Source organism: Triticum urartu, chromosome 2, assembly GCF_003073215.2.
Source record: "Triticum urartu cultivar G1812 chromosome 2, Tu2.1, whole genome shotgun sequence".
NCBI classification, from domain to species: domain Eukaryota; kingdom Viridiplantae; phylum Streptophyta; class Magnoliopsida; order Poales; family Poaceae; genus Triticum; species Triticum urartu.
The window spans coordinates 593,351,440-593,377,314 of record NC_053023.1 but is presented as its reverse complement, the minus strand read 5'-3'; the positions used below and the strand labels follow the sequence as shown (position 1 = coordinate 593,377,314).

At 45.3% G+C, this 25,875-nt stretch overlaps 1 protein-coding gene and 1 pseudogene across 1 annotated transcript; one reads left to right on the top strand and one right to left on the bottom strand.

Annotated features, from left to right (window-relative positions):
• Positions 1 to 2,554: 2,554 nt before the first annotated feature.
• LOC125539023 lies at positions 2,555 to 13,404 on the bottom strand (annotated as a pseudogene).
• A 6,140-nt stretch (positions 13,405 to 19,544) lies between these two features.
• Positions 19,545 to 21,204, top strand: LOC125539021 (peroxygenase-like). The gene is made up of 6 exons (XM_048702377.1): positions 19,545 to 19,790; positions 19,918 to 20,073; positions 20,174 to 20,259; positions 20,417 to 20,511; positions 20,620 to 20,745; positions 20,876 to 21,204. The coding sequence occupies exons 1-6, from the start codon at positions 19,676 to 19,678 to the stop codon at positions 21,027 to 21,029; spliced, it is 732 nt and encodes a 243-aa protein (XP_048558334.1). The 5' UTR covers positions 19,545 to 19,675; the 3' UTR covers positions 21,030 to 21,204.
• Positions 21,205 to 25,875: the final 4,671 nt, after the last annotated feature.

Below are 25,875 nucleotides of genomic sequence, written 5' to 3'. Positions count from 1 at the left end.
TTATTTCCATTCCCTGACTCTAATTACCCCCAACCAAACACGACGTTCAAGCTATTTTTTTACTTTCCTTCTAGTTTCATAGGTTAAATGCAACTCTATCTCTTACCCTTGCGATGATTTTGCAGTTTAATTAAATTGCAAAACGTTCGATATTTTGGTACATGCAGTATCTATTGTCTCTCCTAAATACTCTAAAACTCCTGAGTATATTTTTCATGTACTATACTATCCAAAGGCTACTCTTACAATATTCCTATGTTTTAAACGAGTGATGCTACATCTACAAAGGTTTATTTAAAGATTTTACATACAAACAGATGCGGAGGATTGTGATTGGTAATAGCGAGATGAGGGGGCCCAGCCCCACTTACATTCAGAGGGGGAGATAGAATTAGTTTGGAAGGTTAAGTAAACGGTTATAGTTCTTTGTGGTGTAGCATTATTGGTTTTAAACCATACTTCACAAGTGTGTGACATCTCTACCATGTGTTTTTTTTGTTTCTATTCTTACATTCGAAGAGTTCCAGTAAAACAAAATCATCAATGACCAACCGAACTGCCAAGAGTTTGCGAGTTCCAGGTCAAGTAGGGGGAGGTGGATGAATTGGATTGGATTGCTTGTTTTATCCATATGCAACACCGATATAGCGCAAAAGAATTTGTGAGACTCAAATTCGAGCTCCCAAACATAATTTTTTTATTTGTGTAGTATTTTTTGGATGATCTATAAATACTAACTAGATGAGTTTTTCCTTCTTCTTAAACACCATTATTGCCTAGCTAGTGTAGTCCATGTCATGGGACTTCACGCCATCTTGGTAGTCAAATAGCTTGGAAACATCACCCACTAGCTGGCTGTAGAGATTGACCAACTGCTCATTCTCCTTCTTAGCTTGGTCACCTCTCTCTCATGAGCCCCAATGTACATTTTGTGTTAAACAAATCTTAATGTACAAATTCATCATTGACCAGTAATGCACAAATAGAGCAATAATGCACTGGAAAGCATAATTTGATTAAATTCAGTGCCACATTTAGTTACAGGCACATGCTTAGTGACACTCAGTTAAACCCATACACTATAATTTCAACAGTAATCAACAACTTCATCATTGACCGCTACATCCCTAGACCACTCACATCCCTACAAAGCACAGAACGGACTGGCTATTGGATCTGACTATTGGTAAGCTAGAGATAACAAGTTCATCACTAACTTGCACAACACAACCTAGAAATATCCTCTCAGTGTCAATCCCATCAAAAGCCACCATCTTCTTGGGCCTCTGTGGTGTAGCATGCACTTTGCCTCGGATTCCAGCACCGCACCACAGAAAGATGGATCCACTACGGTGTTAGGGGTATCCTGCAAACATTGCAACAAGATCCCTAATACTAATCAAACAAATCCGAGCACAAATCAAACAAATCCCCAAATCAAAAAGAGCTAATCCTAGGAGCAAGAAGTGGCTTACGGAAAGCTCCATGTCCATGCCAACCATGGACATGTCATTGTCCGTGCTCTCCTCCCCGTCGTTCCACGAAGGCATTGCTGAATGACGCTAACGGCCGTCAGGTGCACGCCGTCTTCCAGCCCGCCGACGTGGCACCTGACAGGTGGGCCACCTGCGAGCCCGGCCTGTCATAATCTGGGTTAAACGGCCTGAAATGGTACCTTACTGAAAGTGGTGGGTTTTAAGAAAAAAAATAGAACCAACTTGGTAGTTCTGCCGGGGGGTGTAAAGTGATTGTTCTATGGGATAGATGCCTGAAAAGCTGTAGTTTTTTTTTGTCAAATACTCCACCAATTGACATCCAACATGATTTTGTCTACATCAATGCTTCTTTGATGGCATCACGGAAGCAAAGTATTCTTAGCAATAGATGTGAGTAGAACAAAAAGTTTCTCTAAATCTGTAGTTAAAAGAAGAGAAAAAAATTATGTTTTTGATCCCTCAAGTTTCCCAAAATTATAGGCTCAGTCCCTCAAGATTTTTTGGTACACATTTGGTCCTTCAAGTCTCAAAACCGGTTAAGTTTAGTTCAAAACCAGATTTTGACCACTTTGACCGGGTTTGACACATCCTCCTACAGGCAGCCCTACAAAAGATCACTTACATAAGGTACTGTATTGCTGCTAACAGGATGATATTACGATCTTTGCGAAGCTTCCCCATCGTAGGTAGGGTAGATCTTTATTCTCTTTCACAAGTCGTTTGGTCTGGGCCAGTATGCTAGTACTGAAGGTTCTTCCAGGAGGCAACCCAATTAAATTAACCTCTGCATTGATGCACCATTTCAGCAGGTTAATGGCTTAGTTCAGACTCTGACCATTCCGCGATAGGATTTCATCTAGGAAAGTTTGTTTTGAACTGTGATCGGTAGGAGCATGTATAGATGAAGGGGGAAAAAGTGACTGAACAGAAAGCAATTTCAGGCATCTCATGTCTAGATGATCCCTTTTACATATCATAGCATACAAGATCACCATTACATTGCTAATCATGAGTGACTACAACCATATATACAAGCTGTTGACGCAGGAGTATCACTATCAACTATGACGAACAAGACGGTTGAGGTCTTCCGTTTGTCGATCCGCTATGGCAGCGCCGACCTCCAGACGCGCGAGCACGCGTTCGTCGTCGAGCAGTTCTGGAGTGAACAGGTTCTTCCAGCTGGTGCACCACGCGTCGGCCTCCCCCGGCGATGTCTTCGCGGACTGCAACCAATGGCGCAGCGCGCTCTCCCATTTGCCGAAAAACTCTTGTTCTAGGATCGACACCGCGTCTTCAGTGCGCACGAGAGGCGCCCACTCCATCACCGTGCGGAACTTGATGTCGATCTGCTTCGGGGGCGTGATCCTCAGCTGTTGCAGCCACCTTGTCAGCCTAGGCAAGACGTGGCGCCGGGAGAAATCTCCCAATGCGCCGGGTCGAAGTAGTCCTTCCTGTTGAACTATGAGATGGGCCCAGAGCCCATATGACAATTTCAGATTTGATCTCTAAGGACCCATATAGGTGGCATGACAAGGTGGTGGGAAGTTTAGTCCCACCTTGGAAGTGGAAGGAGAGTTGGAGTGGTTTATAAGGGATTCTCTTCCTCATGCCATTGGAGCTTGAGAAGAGATGAGGCCCTCGCGCACTCCTCCTCCTCTGCTTGCCTCGCCACACCTCGTCACGACGCGCGGCGCCGCGGGATTGAGCCGAGCCGAGCTCCTATGCGCTTCTTTCTGCCGGTCAGGAACGGAGAGTCTTTGACAGGTGGGGCCACGATCTGAGACGTCGGATCGTGGGCTACCGACTTGGACGTGGGTTCAGCCCACGTCTCTCCACGCGCAGCCGCACATATATATGTGGGGCGCTGCCAACCCTAGCCGCCACGAAACAGAACGCATCTCCGCCTCCACGCCCACGTCGTTCCTCTGCTGCTGCTGCCGCCGGCGACTCCGTCCCGTTCACCGCGTACACGGTTGACGGGAGAGCAGGCCTCCGAAACCCCGCCTCTCACGACTACTCGCTTCTGTTCATCTACGTCCACATCACATTCGTCATCACCATGTCGACCGACGCCGACCATGCCGCCGCTGAGAAGGCCGAAGCCGACAAGAAGGCCGCCGAGGATGCCGCGGCTACTGCCACCGCCACCACCGCCGCATGGCCGATTGGAGGGTATACATCGTTTATCCCTCTCATGTTTCTTTCTGTTGTAGCAGTACTAGCGATATGCGTAGATGTTTCTACTATATGCATAGTACATGCTCTGTTAGATCGTAACCAGTGTGTTATCAATGTTGTCATTGTCATGCTCATGATTTATTCATGGATTAATTTAATCGGAAAACTGCCTATTTTCTTATCAATCCAAAAACCTAATATGTGTAGGAGTTTTTCGAATTCTGGTTTTGCTGCTGCACTGAAACCGTCGCCGTTTACGGGGACGTACTTTAAGCGTTGGCAGACTAAAACCACCTTATGGCTCACTGCCATGAACGTGTTCTGGGTCGTCGGTGTGACTCCCACAGGAATGATCGCTCCTGATCAGGAGAAGGCGTTCAAGGAGGCCACTGTCGTGTTCCTCGGGGCAGTTCTGAGTGTGATTGGAGATAAGCTGGTTGACGCATATTTGCATGTGCGGTCTGCCAAGGACTTGTGGGAGGCGCTCGAATCTAAGTTCGGGGCTGCCGATGCAGGGAGCGAGATGTATATTATAGAGCAGTTCCATGATTACAAGATGGTTGAAAACTGTCCTGTATTGGAGCAGGCTCGTGAGATAATATGCATTGTTAAGGAGCTTGAGCTTCTTAAGTGCGAGTTACCGGGCAAGTTTGTCGCGGGCTGCATAATCGCTAAGCTTCCCAATTCCTGGAGGAACTTTGCCACCACTCTGAAATATCAGAGGCGTGAATTCTCTGTGGAGGATGTCATTGGCCATCTGGGTGTTGAGCAGAATTCAAGGGCAAAGAACTCGCACGGAAAAGGGGTCGAAGGAACTTATGTGGCCAACATGGTGCATCAGAAGAACTCCAATTCCCACAAGCCCAAGGGAAAGAACGGTGTCCAACAGAGTGCCGACTTTAAGAAGAAGGGTAAGAAGACCTTCAAGAAGAACAAGAAGGATGAGGGCTGCTTTACTTGTGGTTCGCTTGAACATTGGGCCAACAAGTGCCCAAACAAGTATAAGAAGCAAGGGCAGGACTCCAAGTCTGTCAATATGATTGTGAGCAACAATGAGAGTGGTGCATCTGGGTACGGTAATTTATTTGCTGTATTTTCAGTTTGACCGTCCACCGATTGGTGGGTCGACACAGGTGCAGGTGTTCATGTGTGTGCTGACATTTCATTGTTTTCTTCTTACCAGGCCACAGGTCACGGGTCCGTACTAATGGGGAATGGCGCGAGTGCTTCCGTTCTTGGTGTTGGCACGGTCGATCTGAAGTTTACTTCGGGAAGGATCGTGCAGCTGAAGAACGTGCAGCATGTCCCCGCCATCAAGAAGAACCTCGTTAGTGGCTCCCTTCTATGTAGAGAAGGGTTTAAGTTGGTATTTGAGTCTAATAAATTAGTTGTTACGAAATATGGACTATTTGTTGGAAAGGGTTATGAATGCGGAGGCATGTTCCGCCTTTCTCTTGCAGATCTATGTAATAAAGTCGTGAACAATATTCATTTGAGTGTTAATGAATCTGAAGTATGGCATTCACGTCTTTGTCACATTAGTTTCGGTGTTATGACGCGGCTAGCAAAATTGAATTTAATCTCGAGTTTCACTTTAGCCAAAGGTTCTAAGTGCCATTTGTGTGTGCAATCTAAGCAACCTCGCAAGCCTCACAAGGCAGCAGAGGAGAGACACTTGGCGCCACTGGAACTCATACATTCTGATCTTTGTGAGATGAATGGTGTGTTGACTAAAGGTGGAAAGAAATATTTCATGACTTTGATAGATGATTCCACTAGATATTGCTATGTGTATCTGTTAAATACTAAAGATGAGGCTCTACACTACTTCAAAATCTATAAGGCAGAAGTTGAGAATCAACTTGAAAAGAAAATTAAACGAGTCCGATCAGATCATGGTGGAGAGTACTTCTTGAAAGAGTTTGATGCCTTTTGTGCGGAACACGGCATTATTCACGAGAGGGCGCCTCCCTACTCACCCCAGTCAAACGGGGTTGCCGAGCAAAAAAACCGTACTCTAACTGATTTGGTTAACGCCATGTTAGATACGTCGGGTTTATCCAAGGCATGGTGGGGGGAGGCTATAATGACATCCTGTCATGTCCTGAATAAAGTTCCGACAAAGGATAACGAGATCACTCCTTACGAGAAGTGGACCAAGAGAAGGACAACACTCTCGTACTTACGTACCTGGGGCTGCTTGGCGAAAGTTAATGTGCCGATCCCCAAAAAGCGTAAGCTTGGACCAAAGACTGTGGACTGTGTTAATTTGGGCTACGCTATGAATAGTGTTGGCTATAGATTTCTAGTAGTGAAATCTGAGGTACCTGACATGAAAGTCGGTACAATTATGGAGTCTAAAGATGCTACATTCTTTGAGGACATTTTTCCCATGAGAGATGTACAAAGCACTTCTAGATAGGAATCTGAGGAGACTCCTGAACCTACCATTCCGATGGAATATTATAATCAAACACATGATGAAAATCCTGAGGAGGATAATGAGGAATCCCTTGGTAGAGGCAAGAGACAAAGGACTGTAAAGACCTTTGGTGATGATTTCTTCATATACCTCATGGAGGATAATCCCACTTCTATTTCAGAAGCGTATGCATCTCCATAAGCTGACTACTGGAAGGATGTGGTCCGTAGCGAGATGGATTTCATCATGGCTAACGATACTTGGGAGCTTACTGAACGTCCTTATGGTTGCAAACCATTGGGATGCAAGTGGGTGTTCAAGAAGAAGCTTAGGCCCGATGGTACGATAGAAAAGTACAAGGCTAGGCTTGTGGCCAAGGGCTACGCCCAGAAAGAAGAAGAAGATTTCTTCGACACTTATTCAACTGTGGCCAGACTAACCACCATTCGAGTATTACTCTCGTTGGCGGCCTCGCATGGTCTTCTCATTCATCAGATGGATGTTAAGACGGCTTTCCTGAACAGAGAGCTAAAGGAGGAAATCTATATGCAACAGCCTGATGGCTTTGTGATGGATGGTCAGGAAGGAAAGGTGTGTAAGTTGGTGAAATCTTTGTATGGCCTGAGACAAGCGCCTAAGCAATGGCATGACAAGTTTAATGAAACGTTGACATCTGTTGGCTTTGTTGTTAATGAGGCTGACAAATGTGTATACTATCGCTATGGTGGGGGAGAAGGAGTTATACTGTGTTTGTATGTTGATGACATACTGATATTTGGGACTAATCTCAAGTTAATCGAGGAGGTTAAGTCTTTCCTATCTCAGAACTTTGAGATGAAGGACCTTGGAGTGGCTGATGTTATCTTGAACATCAAGCTATTGAGAGATGATGAGGGTGGGATTACACTTTTGCAATCCCATTATGTTGAGAAGGTGTTGAGTCGTTTTGGATATTCGGACTGCAAACCATCTCAAACACCATATGATTCTAGTGTGCTGATTCGAAAGTCTAAAGGCACAGCTATAGATCAATTGAGATACTCTCAGATTGTTGGTTCACTACAGTATCTAGCGAGCGCAACGAGGCCTGACATCGCATTTGCTATTAGCAAACTGAGCCGATTTGTTTCCAAACCGGGTGATGTACATTGGCATGCTCTTGAGAGAGTTATGCGCTATCTGAAAGGTACTATGAACTATGGACTTCACTATACCGGATACCCGTCGGTACTTGAAGGGTATAGTGATGCGAATTGGATCTCTGATGCTGATGAGATGAAGGCCACAACTGGGTATATATTTACTCTTGGAGGTGGTGCTGTTTCCTGGAAGTCTTGCAAGCAAACGATCTTAACAAGATCGATAATGGAAGCAGAATTAACAGCATTAGACACATCGGGTGGCGAAGCAGAATGGCTTCGAGATCTGTTGATGGACTTGCGAGTGGTTGAGAAGTCGATTCCGGCCATCCTTATGAACTGTGACAATCAAACAATTATTGTCAAGGTGAAGAGTTCAAAGGACAACATGAAGTCCAACAAACACATAAGAATGAGATTGAAAGCTGTCAGAAAATTGAGGAACTCCGGAGTGATAGCGTTGGATTATATTCAAACGGCTAAGAATCTGGCAGATCCCTTTACTAAAGGGCTATCACGTGTGTGATAGATAACGCATCAAGGGAGATGGGTATGAGACCCACATGAGTTGCCATGGTAGTAACCCAACCTATGTGATCGAAGATCCCGTGAAGTAGGACCTGGGAAAACAAGCCAGTGGTGAACTGAGGAGAGTAACTTTACTAACCCACTCCGTTGGAGATGCAATACTCTCGGAAACTGTATGGAAGGATGACTACTGTCTTAATGTGTTCCAAGGCTTATATGCATAAGCAAGATGCTATCCTACAGAGCGATCTTTGGAGGAACACACCTATATGAGCCCGACTGCTGGTCACACAGTCTATGAGATTGGGGTGATCTCTAGCAAGCTCATGAACAGGCCAGGAGTGTGACTAATATGCTCCACCTGAGGGGTCGGCCTTCGGCAGCCTCATATCAGTGAGACTTGTGGTGAAACTTCTTGACGCCAAACTGACAATTCAAGGCATAGTCCATTGTTCAGTTGTGAAGGAGTGTAACTACTTGGTCTAGGTGGAGCTCAATCTTACTCGGTCTCCACTGAGATGCTGGTATATCAAAACAGCGTTTGGAACAAAGGACAAACTGGGCCCCTGAGATCTGATGGGGGATTGTTGAACTATGAGATGAGCCTAGAGCCCATATGACAATTTCAGATTTGATCTCTAAGGGCCCATGTAGGTGGCATGACAAGGTGGTGAGAAGTTTAGTCCCACCTTAGAAGTGGAAGGAGAGTTGGAGTGGTTTATAAGGGATTCTCTTCACTACTAGGGAAAAGCCTAGCAGCAGCGCGGGTTTTAGGCCTATCAGCAGCGCGGGCACCCGCGCTACCAATAAGGTGCTACAGCTAACGCTACTACTATCCTAGGTAGTAGTAGCATGCACTTCTCCTCCCACGCTACTAGTAGCTAATTACAAATTAAAAAAATAAAATTTAGCTGCATTATTCCTGGATAGAAAATAGACATACCCAGTGCAAAATAAACTCATGTCAAGGAACAACATCTCAACTGAAAGAAATCACAACATCCCATTTAACATCAGACTCGTGTGAAGGAACAACATCTCAACTGAAAGAAATCATGAAATCCCATTTAACATCAGACGAACACAACCATCATCTAAAGGTGGGTACCTTCCCTAGCATTCCACCACCAACCTAAACAGACCACTTCTCTAGATGTATCTACTAAGGCTTGGAGTTCAGACACCGGTGGACCTCCCCCCGGACGGTGGCGTCGAGGACCTCCACCTTGGCGACCTCCGACATCGCAATCACCTGGATGATCATCTGTGTGCAGTAGTCACTGGGCTTCACGGTGAAGTCCGCCTCCAAGTGGTTGAAGAGCACGACACCCACCGGGCCACGAAAATCCTCCTCGATCACCCCTGCACCCATGTCAGGAAAGTGAAAACTTGTTGGTTCACGTGCTGTGTCCAAATCTAGTATTGTATTTTCTTTCGTTTTTGCGCATGCACATGAATCAATAGTAACAGCCGAAGGCTGGTCCTTACTTGTTGCTCGACACGTGAAGAAGGCTGGGTACCCTCCTTATTGCACGAACGAATCCAAGGAAGACACTGTTGGTGGCTCCGAACACGGCTTCCGCTTATCTGTAGACAAGGAATAGTTTCAGCTAACAAGGAAAATGAGAACAAAGAGCAATCAGTAATTCTGAGACAAGAAATAACTTCTGTTGCAACCCGTGCATTGTATTCTATCCCAAGCTAAACTACCTAGTATCTGTCGTAGTCATGGTGAACTCGCTTTCATTTTCAGAAAATCCTGTATCTGTCATGTTCCTCCGCAGGTTTACGCCGGGCTCATTTGGCTCCGGCAACGTGGCATTCTCACCGGCCAGCCTCATGACAACCAAAGACATCACCGGCCTGTTCTACAACATGGGCTTTTTTTTGTAAAGAACCTCTACCAGAACCAGACTTGGATGGTGTTTTTTTTTCCTTTTAGTATGAACTGGTGGTGGTGGTGGTGTTGAGAATGCAACATGTGAGGGGACACCGACAAAATGGAGATTCTCCTGTTGCTGTTGTCTAGGAGGGGGGACATGAGATGGATAGTGCATTGGCTGGAATGTTGGCGTTCGTGGACTGCTTGATAAACTAAGAAAACCATCAGGTGGATGGGTATACATTCGCCTGAAACAAATAAGAGGAAGTAAGACAACAATTACTTAACAGCAAAGTAAAGAAATTAACGCTTGCTGTTAGAATCTGCTCCTCCATCTTCCTTCCCTTCAGCAGGATAGCCTCAATCGCACATGATATACTCATATATGTCACTGGAACAAAGATGCAAAGAATATGATTAAGTGCTAAAAACAGGTTGACCAAGTAAGGAAAATCACAGATCAATATTAACCTATACTGCATGTAAATATATAGTTCACAAATCAACGTCTTGCTGTTTGCACATTATGTCAACGCATCAATCGCCTATGAAAAAACTTCACTGGGACAGATGCAAACAGTATGGTGAAGTGCTAAAAGCATGGTTGACCAAGTAATGGTCATGAATTGAAATAGGTAGTTAGGTGTAGAATTAGGCAAAAAAGAAATCTGATATCCTTGTAATGATGTGTTCTAAAAATTCAGAGGGAAAGCCATAATGGAAACATGCAGACCATCATTTAATATGTCTGTCATGCATAATTTACAATCAAAAGCCTGGTCTTCTCTTTACACATTGAGCACATTAGTTCCAAGGTTCTGAGAGGAGTAAGATGTGAGTGACCATGGTCGGGTTGGATGAATTCGTCAGTGTTTGACTCGACTAACTGAACCGAACTGAATTCAGTTTGATTATGCAAAAGGATTGCTACCGATTTACATATACGTGCAGATGTCCTTCAGTTAGTGATACTTCTGAATATGCTGATACTACTACTGTACATACTTCATTCCTTTCAATTGTGTACAAAAAAAATTATCTAGTGATACAGGTTGACTTGCGTAGAGTAAAATCAGTACGTTTCAACAACACTCAAATTAGACTGTCATGGTGTGCAAAAGAAACCGGTGAAGTGTACTTACTATAAGAAAATAATATGGCAAGAAACTCGGAATCGATGGACTTAGATTACAGTTTCTTATCAAATTAGATGACCATGATTTCTGAAAAACTGATACTAAATCAATGGATGGCTGCAGTTTATATCCAACTAGGAATTCATGGACATGTGAAAAATTAGATTGAAAAGAGTAATAAGATAGAAGTGGTCTATCAACCTGCGGTCATGCAGTCATGCACGAGAAGTGATTCAATTGAAAAATTAGATTGAAAAACTGATACATAACCTAGGTACTAACAATCAGGGCTGGAATCGGTGAGGAGGCGGCGAGTGAGCGGACCTTGAGCTCGGCCATGACACGGGAGACGGCGTCGGCGGCGGTGGCATCGAGGAGGGCGCGCTTGAGGGCGGCGGCCTCGGCGAAGTCCTCGGCCTCCTCCAGCTGGAAGCGCAGCACGGACGCGTAGCTCTCGGCCTGGTCCACCTCGGCGAAGTGCCGGCTCCAGCGGATCCAGTCCCACGCCGACGCCGATGCCGCGGGGGAGGAGGCCGCGGTGCAGCGGCATGCCGTAGCGGAGGAGGAGCTGGCGCCGCGGCGGGCGGGCACGTGCGTGGCGGAGGGGGGCGGGGGCGCGCAGCGGCGCGAGACGGGGGGGGGGGGCGGCGGGGGGGGGGGGGGGGGGGGGGGGGGGGGGGGGGGGGGGGGGGGGGGGGGCGAGCGGCCGCCGGCGTGGCGCACGCGACGAGGGGCGTGGGGGCGGACGGAGGGAGGAGAGGAGGTGGAAGGGAGGCCGGCGGCGAGTGGGTTGGGGATCTGGATCGGGCTGCTTTTTTTTTATACAGACAGGAGTGGGTGGTGTGGGACGATTGGTGGGGTGGGAGTGTGGATCGGGCCGGGGTGGACACGCTTAGTAGTAGCGTGGGTGTCTTACCTGCGCTACTGGTTTTATACCCTCGCTACTACTATGGCCTATCTCGGGGCATTGTTGGAGACTATTTAGTAGCAGCGCGGGTTTATACCCCTCGCTACTACTATCAACTTAGTAGTAGCGTGGTTTTTATATCCCTCGCTACTGCTAACCGCGCTGCTGATAAACTTATGTGTATAAGGTTTTTTCTAGTAATGTGCTTCCTCATGCCATTGGAGCTTGAGAAGAGATGAAGCCCTCGCGCACTCCTCCTCCTCCGCTCGCCACGCCACGCCTCGTCACGACGCGCCGCGGGTTGCGGGATTGAGCCGAGCCGAGCCGAGCTCCTATGTGCTTCTTTTTGCCGGTCAGGAACGGAGAGTCTTTGACAGGTGGGGGCCACGATCTGATACGTCGGATCGTGGGCTACCGACTTGGACGTGGGTTCAGCCCACGTCTCTCCACGCGCAACCGCACATATATATGTGGGGCGCTGCCAACCCTAGCCGCCACGAAACAGAACGCATCTTCGCCTCCACGCCCACGTCGTTCCTCTGCTGCTGTTGCCGCCGGCGACTCCGTCCCGTTCACCGCGTACACGGTTGACGGGAGAGCAGGCCTCCGAAACCCCGCCTCTCCGGATCCTATACGGGAGAGGGGCGATTAGGCTTTTGGGTAGCGACTACGCGACTGCTCGCTTCTGTTCATCTACGTCCACATCATCTTCGTCATCACCATGTCGACCGACGCCGACCGTGCCACCGCTGAGAAGGCCGAAGCCGACAAGAAGGCCGCCGAGAATGCCGTGGCTACTGCCACCGCCACCGCCGCCGCATGGCCGATTGGAGGGTATACATCGTTTATTCCTCTCATGTTTCTTTCTGTTGTAGCAGTACTAGCGATATGCGTAGATATTTCTACTATATGCATAGTACATGCTCTGTTAGATCGCAACCAGTGTGTTGTCAATGCCGTCATTGTCATGCTCATGATTTATTCATGAATTAATTTAATCGAAAAACTGTCTATTTTCTTATCACTTCCATGGGAGATGGTGTCGTGGCTGCCGCCGCTGATCTTGCTCTCCACGATGCCGTAGAGGCTCTCCGGCAGGTGTCCGATCAAGGGAATCCACGGGCGTAGCCAATGGTCGCAGCCCGGGTTCCACACCGGCTCCCACTCTCGCGCTTTCATGGCCATCCTGGGCGCGAGAACCTGCTCGACGATGTGCTGCACGGCGGAGGGAGGCAGCGCGGTCCTCCACGCCCCCAGAGCGCGCTTCCCCTGGAGCACCTCCTCGGACTTGACGATCGCCGCCAGCGCGTCCGCCGTCTCCGCGCTGTCGTCGCCTTCAAGCTTCACGTCGCGCAGCAGCGCGAGGATCTTCTCGTAGCAGTCCCGTTCAAGGCCGAGGGCTCGTGAGGCAGCCGCCCACTCGCCCCTCCTGTCTTCCGCTGGCGGCGGCGCCGGCGCGCCCGGCAGGCCGTTGTCGTAGGGCTTCTCGGAGTGGCCGACGCCGGCGTTTGAAGAACGCTTTTCGGTCTTTACAGGGACGACGATGCCTTGGCCGTGCGCGCCAAGACCCGCGCCTTCCTTGTAGTTCCGCAGCCGCATCATCTTGGCCACCGGCGCGGTGGTCCGCGCGAGGCTGCCCGGCATCTTGGACGGGTACGAGTCGTCGTCCTTGTCTAGCAGCGCTGCGTTGAAGCTGCGTTTCAGCAGCGCCATGGCCGGCGTTGCCAGGCGAGGAGCAAACACGGAACGTCGCTGCTTGGAACCGGCCGGCCGGCGCGCTGTTCGTTAGGCGGCTTCGGCTGATGCCTATGAGAGTTACACACGTATGCATGGTACGTTCGTATGCATCATTATATAGCTAGCTAGGCCGGCTGTTCGACGCTAAATCGACTCCGTCTTGGAGACGAGCCTTTGAACACGTTTTCGAGTCCAACAAAGCATCCTAATTTACTGAGATTGGTTTTGTAGTCGTGTGCTTTTCTTTCTTTTTTGAATCAAATCGTGTGAATAGATTACTTAATTAGCATACGGCGGCCACTCCAACTTACTTCCTCCGTCTCAAAATAAATGTCTTAACTTTGTACTAACTTTAATATAAAGTTGTACTAAGTTTGAAACACTTATTTTGAGACGAAGGGAGTATCAAGCACTTTTCATAGACGGTGAACGAGAACCCACAACTAATCTTTCCATAGACATATTGATGAAAAGGATTAAAACCATAGTTTAAAAAACCGAACAAGATTGTCGATTCAGGTTTTTAATGGCCACGCCACCGGTTCGTTGGTTCAATTGTTAAACTTTTAGGGTATAAAATAAAACAGTTCAAAGGATTGTTTCTGAGGGTCAGTTCAAAGGAGTTGTGTTCCTTCAATATGACATGAACATGGTATTGACGAGTTGGTTATTGGGCTGGGTTTATTCTTCGACCTCTTATCCGAGTGACCGGTGATCGAGTTGGTTCAAAAAAAAAAACAGATCATCAGACAGACGGTCGAAATTTCGGACGATCGCCTCCCCAACCGTCCGATTCAGCAGTTTTGGTTTGTTGGATCTGGTCCCTCAAAATAGCAGAAAACCGCATCATCATTCTCCCCCTGTTCTTCGCTCTCCGCTATTCATTGTTGAGGAAATCGCTAATTGGTAGTTGCTCGGTTAGCTAGCGAGTAAGAGATTAATAGGCTAAATTGCAAGTTAATCAGTTAATTGTCTGATTTATCAGTTTATCGGCTATTCGATTACTGTACAAGTAGGGATTAATCTGTAAATTAACTGGTTAATCGAACGAATTTTTAAACAGAGCCGCTATCCTTTTTTCTTCGATATGTTGTAGCAACCCGGTAAATGTCCATGCCGTGGCAACACGGCCATGTCCGGTTGTAGTAGCTGCCATGGCCTGATGATCTTTGCAAGATTTGTGAAAACGAGTGTAGCTAGTATCACTGATTAATATATATACTCGTTTCACCCAAAAAAAAGTAGCTGCCATGGCCGGTTCCAGCAAATGGACTGGCCCGTTGTAGCAACAGTTGTCACCACGGCCATTGTCGTAGAAAGTCGTAACCTGCGCAAAGTCCTGGTTCCAGCACTGGCACGTGCCGACTGTAGCACTCTTAGGCTGGTCACAATGAGGAAGAACTTAGAAGTAACATCACACACTTTAATACAACTTTGCTTATGTGTCACATATTTAATGAAAAGAGAGGTGCTTGTGGTAACTAGCTAAGTTACCGGAACATTACACACTCCAAAAAACAATGAGTCTATAACCTAATAAATACATTGTTGCATGACACTACATAGATGTTCCTACCTATTGTGGAGGTAGTAACATAGTCTAGGAAGTGTGTAAGTTACTAGACTATGTTCTTGCCCATTGTTACCAGCCTTATATGTCGGTCCCAACCAAAAACACATCGCCGCCATGGCCGCACGACACGATGCCGCGACTGGTCGCAGCAAATCCCCGTGCGGGTTGTAGCATCTGATGATGATGTCGGTTGTGGCAAAAATAAGAACAACGCAATGAATAGGCAGAATGAATCCTTTTGCTCATCCCTTCTATTTAACTATCTTAGATTCAATAATCCAATGTTAGGCATCCGGGTTTTTGTTTCTTATACCGGTTTTCCTTTTTTATTTTTGTTTATCCGTTTTAAATTTTATTTTTTTGCTTTTCTGTTCTTTTTCTTATTTATTTTTCTGTTCAGGCTTCTTTTTGAAAACAAAATATTCACGTATTAGTAAAATCATTGGAAATTCAGAAAATATTCCAATTTTCAAAAATATTTGGGATTTGGAAAAAAAAGTGTTTTCCAAAAATTGTTTGCGATGTTTGGGTTCAAAATTTTCAAAAAAAATGTTCAGAATTTCAAAAAGTATTCGTTTTCAAAAATTGTTCAAATTTTAAAACTGTTCATGTTTTAAAATTTTGTTCCTGTTTTTCAAAAATTATTCGGATTGTTTTTGCTCAATTTTTTCACAAGTTTCCAGAAAATGTTCGGAATTTCCAAAATATTTCCATTTTTAAAACAATGTTCATGTTTTCACTTTTTCAGCAGTTTCTAAAATTGTTCAAATATTTCAGAAAATATATTTTTTTTCCAAATTTTGTTCGGGAGTTTAATAAAATGTTTCCGTTTCCAAATTTTGTTTTCGAATTTCACAAAATTGTTCGTGTTTTTAAAAGTTTATTCCTGTTTTTACAAAAAATACAAAAGTTTTTGTTCAAATTATTCACAACTTTTCAGAAATTTTTTGGAAATTCGAAAAATGCTCCCAATTTTTCTAAAAATGTTCACATTTTTTAACACATTTCCACTTTTTGGGAGATTAAAGATTGGTCGAAATTTAAATAAATGTTCTTGTTTTCAAATTTTGTTCAGAATTTTTGAAAAATGTTAATGTTTCGAATTTTGTTCTGGAATTTCACAAAATTGTTCGTGATTTTGGAAAAAAAATATTTTTTAACAATTCATCACAATTTTGAAAAGTATTTCAGTCAGTAAAACATTCATTTTTTTCTTAAATTATGTTCATTTTTTTTCAAAAATATTGGGAACTTCATTGGGCTTTTGGTTCTCGATGATTTTCGCTGTCTTAGAACCATTACAGCTTGCTAATTCTTCCGGTTGTTGGGCATCGTCAATAGGATGAGATGCTGAGTTCCATGCGAACCAACTTGTGATTGGATGGTTAGGTGGACATTTGTATCCCAGCCTATCAGGGTTCAAGTCCTGGTGCTCGTATTTATCCTGGATTTATTTCAGATTTTTCGGTGATGCGCTTTTAGTGGGAGGAGACGTTCCGTCAACTACGTGACGCCTACAGTGACTTAATAAAATCTCAAGATTATATGCTGGCTCAGGCTCTCGGAGATGCTCATAGGGGTAAGGTATGCATGTGTGCGTTTATAGAGGTGAGGGTATGCACGTTTATATGAGCACTTGTGTCTGTACTGATATTAAAAAAAAAGATGTTGGGTTCCATCCCCTGCTAGCACGCTTTTCTTATTAGCATTTTTTAGTAGCTATAGTTCGCTATCGCAGCCTGCCGCTACCTTCATGAGCTGGCCCAGTCTTATCCTCACTGTGCGTGCGGGCGACAACCTGCCGCAGGGAGCGGCTTCTACCGGTTTTTTATGTGTTTTCACTTTCTGGTTTTCATGTTGTTGCCCTTTTTTGCTTTCCTTTTCTTTTTTCACTTTTTTCTAATGTATGACTTTTTTCAAATTCGTTATATTTTAATTCATCTTTTTTCAAAAATCATGATTTGTTTTCCAAATTTGTGACTTTTCAAAATTAATAAAAAATATATCAAATTCGTGATCTGTTTTGAAAAGTTAATTATTATTTTTTTCAAATCCGTGGCTATTTTTCAAAATCATGATTTTTTAATCCATGCACTTTATAAATTCCCAGGTATTTTTGTATTTTTCTTTTTTTTCCAAAATTCAATGGTTGACCAGTCAACTGGTCAACCTTGGGCGAGCTGCACATGAGCATGCTAATGGGCCACAGCCAGCGAGCATTCTATGTGGGCACCATCTAGCCTTCTGGCGGCGCCGACAAGGAGCTCCCATGGTTTTGTACGGGGCGAGCCGATTTTGTATTTAAGTGTGTGGGTTTCTTAAGAATTTGTTTTTCTTCTTTGGTTTTGTATTTTCTAGGGAGTTGATTTGTTCTTTGGTTTCCCCTTTTTCTTTTACCGCTATCATTTTCATTCCAAGTTTACTACTTAAGATGTATACTTTCCCCCTTTGTCAATCTTTTTATAATTTTTAATTTTATAAATAATGCATGAATGTTTTAATACAAAAATACTTCTTGAATATGTGACCCGCGTTCTTTCAATATGATAAACATTTTTTAAATACGCAACAAACCAATATTCGAAATGGGTGTACTAGATACGCGATGAACCTTTTTTCAATATGTGGTGAATCTTTTATGAAATGCGTGATGAAATATTTACGAGGAACACTAAACAAAAATGCGATGAGATTTTTTTTTTCAATGTGGGGTGAATATTTATGTAAAATGAGATGACCGGTACATAGCATGGCCCTTTTCCTATTGGCTGACACCCTTATGGTTGTATCAGTAGATGGATAGAGAGTAACAGAGAACCAGAAAAACTTTCATTTAAAATAGCGCATGCAATTCTTAAAAAAAACACAAAGTCTCACAATGCGCACGCGGGCCAAAACCAGAGGCGCCTAACGTTTCCGTATCAAGCAAATTATCCACCAAATGTATGTGGCACAGCACAAGGGAGATGGGACCGTACGGTTCAATGGGCAATGATGTGACATGGACGGACAATGAATCCGAAGAGCGACTCACTGTACAAGCCGCCAAATGGAAGGTTCTCGGTGCCAAACGCAATTCATGTTTGCACGCGGGGGCTAAAAACGAGAGGTACTAAACATTTTCTTATCAATCACATCAACCGCAATTATATGTGGCAAACCACGACGAAGATGATCAATTTACAACCCGTCAATGCACAGCCCAGATGCAACACATCGACCGAGAGAATATAGCCTGCGTGTAGCTTCCTCCCGATCATATACCTCAGGCATGCAAGCATTACATTCTTAGAGCTAACCTAATAGTTAATCTAACAACCAGTCTATTATATGTGTTTTTTCATGAAGACTTGAAATGAGATGGCATATGTCTATAGTTAGCAACTGGCAGCTTTGTTAACCATGATCCTAACTTAGCCATATGGAACCGGACGAAATCACTATTCTGACCCTTTGAACGAACTTTGTTACAAAATGAACTCGACGTGAAAATATTTCACGATTTGACCCTTTTAGCAACGCCATAGCCCGCGGCGTTTCTGCTAAAAAAACGCCGAGGTAGCTAGCATTTCTGATCAAAGAAGAAACGCCGAGGTAGCTAGCGTTGCGGGCCAGGTAAGAAACGCCGAAGGTGCTGGTGTTTCTGGCCATCATAGAAACGCCAAGGAACTACGGCGTTGCTGCCCTCTTTGGTCATAATTAATTAGCCTTATTAATTAGGTTGTTCATCCACGTTCTACATGCACATGAAAAAGGGCAGCAACGCCATGGTCATTGGCGTTTCTTATCTGGTCCGCAACGCTAGCTACCTCGATGTTTCTTCTTTGGTCAGAAACGCTAGCTACCTCGGCGTTTTTATGTTGGACAGAAACGCCGCTGGCTGTGGCGTTGCTAAAAGGGTCAGATCGTGAAATACTTAAACATCGAGTTCATTTTGTGACAAAGTTCGTTTAAAAGGTCAGAATAGTGATTTCGTCCTATGGAACCGGACTCCCACGTGACATATGAAAAACCTGATGTGCTTTAGCACTCCAGGTGAATAATGATCTGAGCCATTCGACCCCTGTGGATTGTACGGCTCAAGAGACGACCGGCCGGTTTTCTTTTCAATTTTCACCTTGCCGACACGTGCCGTGGCCCTTTTTGTATTGGCTAGTTGACAAACCGACCATCTTTGTGGTTTTATCATCATCTACGTACGTGTACATAGATAGACATCAACAAAGAACCAGAAAAACATTCCGATTTTTATTTTTTTTAGAAAAAATCACAATGCGCACGCGGCGAAAACCAGAGGCCCTTAACGTTCCGATCAAGCAGATTATCCGCAAAATATACGTGGCACAGCGCAGCGCGACGTAGACGGGAGCGTGCGGTTTAATGGACAATGGGCGTGACATACTGACATGGACGGACAAACGGATCCAGCGAGCGACCTCGCCGCACAAGCCGCCACGGAGAAGGTTGTCGGCGCCAAATCACGACGTGACACCTCACTGCTCACTTCCTCGCGTGCAGTAAAAACAATCGTGCACCCTTTTCCTTCCTCGCGTGTACAGTATAAGAAGAGCAGGACGCGCGGTAGACTTTGTCACCGCCGGTCGGAGATTATTGCTTTCGATTCCGGTGCGCGCGCAGAGAGAGAGAGAGAGAGAGAGAGAGAGAGCTCGGGTTATGGCGGAGGAAGATAAGGCGCCCAGCGACGCAACGTCGACGGTGGCGGAGGCGGCGCCGGTGACGGCCGAGCGGCCGGTCCGGGCAGACCTGGAGCCGCGCCTTCCCAAGCCATGTGAGTGCCTGCCCCGTTCCTTCGGATAATTCTTACTGTACGTGCTTTCGGCCACACAGAGGGCGTTGGTTTCAACTTTCATCAGCAAAGCAAACATAACCAACACACATGCATCCGTATCATGCAGACTTGGCTCGAGCTCTGGCCGTGCCCGATGTGTACCATCCTGAAGGAGAGAGCGGGGAGGGGCACGAGCACGGCCAGAAGAGCGTGCTGCAGCAGCATGTGTCCTTCTTCGACCTGGACGGCGACGGCATCGTCTATCCCTGGGAGACTTACCGAGGTAACGCATGGTGATCCGTAGGGTTCTGGGAATGCGTACCCTGTGCACTTATCCGTTGATGGTTTGATTGGTTATGTAACTTATGTTGCACGAATTCTAGGAATGCGGTCGCTGGGCTTCAACGTGATCTTGTGTTTTATAGCGGCAATTGCCATAAATATTGGTCTAAGCTTCCCAACTCTACCTGTAAGTACAAAAGGAGCCGAAACTTGTTAAAAAAATATATTATTATTCTATCCCCCGCAAAAAAAAATATTATTCTATACTCGACATTTTTGTTGTTTAAAAGCTTCACCAAAGCTAGCTCTTATTCACCTTTGCTTTTCATGATGGGTATATACAGAGCTGGATACCATCTCCCTTGTTCCCCATACACATCAAGAACATCCACAAGGATAAGCATGGCAGCGACTCCTCGACGTACGACACGGAGGGAAGGTAACTAAAATCCACACTCCAAACTCGCTTACTACTACTATCTACACCATCTCTCAGTTCTAAAGGAGGTACGTTAACGGTTAACTACAACTGTGAAACAAAATATAGGTTCATGCCGGTAAATTTCGAGAGCATCTTCAGTAAGTACGCCCGCACGGCGCCGGACAAGCTCAGCTTTGGCGACATCTGGAGGATGACCGAAGGCAACAGGCTGCAGTATGACTTCTTTGGGTGGTGAGCACTTAGGAACTCTCATTTCTGCTTCATCATCGAATTATTATTATTTAAATAAAACGGAGGCAAAAGATTCCTCTACTGAAGACGTTGTTTCACTCATGTTTGGCCTGAACTGATGAGTGTTCAGGTTGGTGAGCAAGGGAGAGTGGATACTGCTGTACGTGCTTGCCAAGGACGAGGAGGGCTTCGTCTCCAGAGAAGCTGTTCGCCGCTGCTTCGATGGTAGCTTGTTCGAGTTCATCGCCCAGCAAAGGAGGGAAGCCCACGAGAAGCAGCACTAGAGTCACAGGACTGAGTAGAGTGCAACGTTGTCATCTCGGAGTGTCTTCGATCGTGAGTTTTCAAATGTGGACCAGATTGATTACCTCATCATGTATGCCTAGGAAATAAGAGACGAACGAATACCAAGTTTAGAGGGCTGAAAAGTTATACACTTTTATATAAGACTAGTACATATGCCCGTGCGTTGCAACAGGAGAGAAATTATTATGCCCACTGTCCATCGAAACGACCATCATCATGGCATAATAACATCCAAAAGTGCCACCTGCGCGTTGCAACGAGAGAAAAAAATTTACCTCACTCTCCTATCCCAGTAAGCAAGTGATGATTTGAGCCTAAACACAACCTAAACCATAAGCGGTGATTTGATTTATGATACACATCGATTATTCCTAGATGAATAAAAATTTGGTGCTTTCATCATCTTTGCAAAAGGCTACTCTGCATGACTATTCAACAATCAATGCTATAGAAAAGCTAACCTTGATTGATCAATATGAGCTTGCACAGGTAGTTGTTCAGTTACTCCTTTGTATATACCAAGATATGCAAATTAGCATAAGTAAGTATTTCCTGAAAGCACGATGAAAATAATAATATGATTTTGGCCTTGAAGATGAACAAAAAAACCAATTCTCCTTGAAGATGAACAAAGAAAGGTAACATGCATGCTAATCTGCATTGCATTCAGAGGATCCCAATCCTTGCAAAATATTTGTCTAGCATGTTTCGAGTTATGCAAAATCCATATCATGTCAGATAGAAATAGATGAGCCAGCGAAAAAACAGAATTGTTGGAATATGAAAATACCTTATTTTCTCTTCTTTGTAGAACAGTTACTTATTGTGTAGTCAGTTTAGCTATAAAGACCTGATACATGGATGCTCGGCTAGGAAGAGAAGAAAAGAAAAAAAGAAGCATCTATTAATAAAAGACTAACTTGACTCATTAAAGCTACGGTTGTGCACCTGCTAGTTGAATCATGTGCAAGTTCTCATGAAGCAATTAATTAATCCATGTAGTCGCCGCGGGATCCACCAGCCTGCTTAAACATGTACTCATGTGTTTGGCTGGGAAAGAATCAAGCTAGCCGGCACCTGGCAGCTCGTAGCTAGTTCGGACTTCCATGTATATTTTTTTGGGTCAGAGGTTACAACGTGTGGCCAGCCATTTTGCTTTTGTTTCAATTAAGTTTTCTTTATAGGTACGTCCTGGTTTCGTTTGTATTGTTCCGGTTTTATTTGTTTGCATGTATGTTTGTCAAACAGAGAAAATTTAAAAAATAGTGCATGTAAAAATACTCAAAACGGGACAAAACAAAGCGGAATCAAATCAAGAATATCTATCCCTTTAATAATAGGTATAGAATAATAATATTAATAAGTTGTAAACATATCAATTATAAACTCGAGGACACAAGTATTTTGGTGGGCCCTTTGCTCCTTCAGTTTCTTCCAACGGCAAGCTCTTCAAAGGCGACATTGCATTCGTCACGCTGTGGCAAGAGCAAAAGTGTGGAAGAAGATGTGGAGCAAAAGTCCGTGCGCCAAGATTTTATTCCTGTGAAGGTGAATTAATTAATTAAACCCATTAGCGGTGGCGCAAAGGGCGCTCCCTCGCTGCATTCACCTTATCACTTTTTAATGTGCTAGTCAGAGTAAAAAAATATGGGAGAAAAATAACCGAGCGGAGATTGGGCATGACATAAGAGCATCTCCAACAGCCATGCTACGCGCTGCGCGCTAAAAACTACTTTACCGCGCGCCTTTCGTCTGGTTTTGCGCGGCCGACAGCGCTGGCTCCAGCAGTCGCGCTAAAATGCAGCGCGCGCTATCGCACGCACATAGAAAAAATCCCCGTGCCTTTTTCAATAGATATTTTACATTGATAGATAAAATGATACATAGATATTTTACATAGTTCCAAAGCATAGATAGATAACTACGGTGCAACGACATAAAAAAAATACTAGATAGTGCAACTAGATAAAAACTACAACCTACTCCCAGTCGTCATCATCGTCATCCTCGCTGGTCTAGTCCGAGGTATCGAGCCACATGTCGTCCCAACGAGGATCATTATCCTTAAAGATTTACTGCCCACCATTTTCAACGATAACGCACTGCGATAACGCCAGGGCCTTCCGCCGGCGCCTGTCCAACCGTTCCTCGTGGCGCTTTGCCGTCTGCTTCGCCCAGTAGGCTTGCTCGTCGGCGACGTCCTCCGGGTGGCGCCGGTGCCACTCCGCCATGGCCCGCTCGTCCTCCTCGGCGATGAGGAGGTGGCGCTGTAGCCGAGCATGCTCCGCACGGTCCTGATCCGTGATAAGACGAGGCGGAGGGGCGACGTCCTGCCCCTGCTGTCGCGTGTGGACGTCCTGAAAATTCATCTACGCGCGCGGCCTGTCTAGGCGCCACGCCCCTGCGTCGTACGCGCGGGCGGCCTCGTGCGCAGTCCGGAACGTGCCGAGGCCGAGCCGGACGTCGCCGGACCGGGTCTCGGCGTAGTACGAACCGTTGGGGCGCTGGGATACGGGTTGTTGAACATATTGTCGGGCATGTACTCTGTCCAGAAGAAAAGTATCGGGCCCGTATGGTCGAGGGGCTGACCCACGTCGACAGTGCACGTTCCGTGAGGTCATATACCAACATCACGCGACATGGACACTAAGCGGGGAGGGTTAAGCTGGTCAACAGGCTCATTCGTTTTTCTAGGCAGTTCTGGTAAAAGATTTCCCCAATCGAGCGAAGAACCCTAGGCACATGACAGTGTGTATCCGGCATACACTGGTGTGTTGCATGTGGTCAACGGTTAAGGTTGTGCCCATTTTCCTTATTTTGTGCTTCTTGTTTCTTCTGCAGTTTGTGGTCCCACTGATAGTGGTGAGGGTTGGTGCCTCTGTGAGATCGATATTGCTGCGAGAACTCTTTATGTCATCGACCCAATGGAGGCATTGTCGTCGATAAGGTATATAATGAAGAAGCACACACGGATCAGCAAGTTTATTCTGCTTCTGCACAACCTAGAATTCTTCCGGTACTGGCATTCTGCTACTTACCCATGGACCTATAAGTACAACTCTGAGATGCATAAAAACTGCAGCAGGTATGCTCATGTTCATATTGTTGGTCACTATGGTGCTGGTTCTGACTTTGATGAATGACGCATACCATGAAAAATGCAGTGCTGAAAGCGGGTTCTATGTGATGTTGTGATCCACTACATGCAAGAGTTTGATGGTGTGACGCTCAGGACTACTCTAACATCTGCATGTCGTATACAAATTAAGCAAAGAACCAATTGACTGCTCCTCCTCGTGTCGAGTGTGACCCGTGTACTGCCTGCAGGGTTCGATTTCGCACATCCGGGGGCAAATGTCGTATGGAGTAGAGTAGTTGTCCTGAGGCCTGAGGGCCAACCATGGAAAATTGCTGAACCACATGTACGAGGGAATTCTGAGTGGATATCAGTTTGGAATTGGATGAAAAAATTCGTGGGTCTTCCATTGGTTTGGAAAAGTGCTTAGAAGTCGGTCAGGACAGGAGAAAGGGGTCCTTTTGGTTTGCAAAGCTGAAAGGATGAAAAAAGCTGAAAAGGTTCCTCTCGGATCACTTCCTGGTCCTATGTACGTACGTATGACTGTATGAGTGTGTGTCATTCCATTGGCAAAAGACTTTGTCTGGTCAGTAATGAACCTGTTGTGTGTTCAAAATACATGGCTTTGGTATGACTAATTTGAACGCTTGTGTGTTTTTGTCTGAAATGAACTACTTTCAGTTGCCTAGCTGTTCCATCCAGTTTTTCCTATTTTGTTTTGTGGCTGATTTGCGCGGGGTGATGATTTGTATTGCCTTGACGGAGAACCATCAAAGATCTCTATGTACTAACTAGATGGAGGACATAATGGACAGGATCATGGAGGCAGCAAAAATGTAATTTACGCTAGGAAAACAAGCGTATCTATCGACTGGATCTGCTAAGAACTTTGAATCCATCGCCTACTGCCTCCGCTCGCGCATCGAGAGTCCGAGACCAGAGAAGCAGCTCACGGTCGAGCCGGTCTGACAGTTACTCCCACCATTCCGAATTACTTGTCGCAGGTATGGATGTATCTAGATGTATTTTAGTTCTAGATACATCTATTTCTACGACAAGTAATTTGAAACGGAGGGAGTATTTATTTTTTTTTCTTTTTACCTCATAGGCTGTTCGTTAAAGACGGTTACACGGAACTCCCGTCACGGAAGTGCCGTTCTCCATCCACCCGTCATACGGGCCCATCTCTGTATTTTCTCTGTTCTCCTTGCATGTGGGCTTCAGTATTTTTCTGTCATCCATAACTGCTCATGCACTGTGTCACTGTACCATTGGTCTAGCTAACGGGAGCATGCGAGCTCGTCTGTTCCCTCTCCAGTCTCCACTCTCGTAGCCATTCTACTTTTGTGTAAGCTGAACATATGCTTTGACGTATTTCTTCACTGAACAACACCAGATTTTCGTATGTGCTGGCCTATTTTATATTGTGTTATATTTACGTAATGCATTCAGCAAGTAAATCACAAAGTATGCATCTATAGTGGAAAGCAAGTGCTCAAATCTGAAGTGCATCAAATACTTAGGTCACTTAGTGCCTGTTTTTTATTGTCCTCGGTGCGTTTTAGTTATGGTTTTGCATCCTGGCGTGTTTGACAATCTGGATGGATTAATTATGCTATCGGTCTTGGTATGTTTGATTGATTGTAGGTCCTTCATGGTTTATGGATTAATGGCTCTGGAAATAACGAACTTGTTGAGTGAATTTAGATCTGTAGATGTGACCAATCAACAAAGACTGCAAAGAAAGT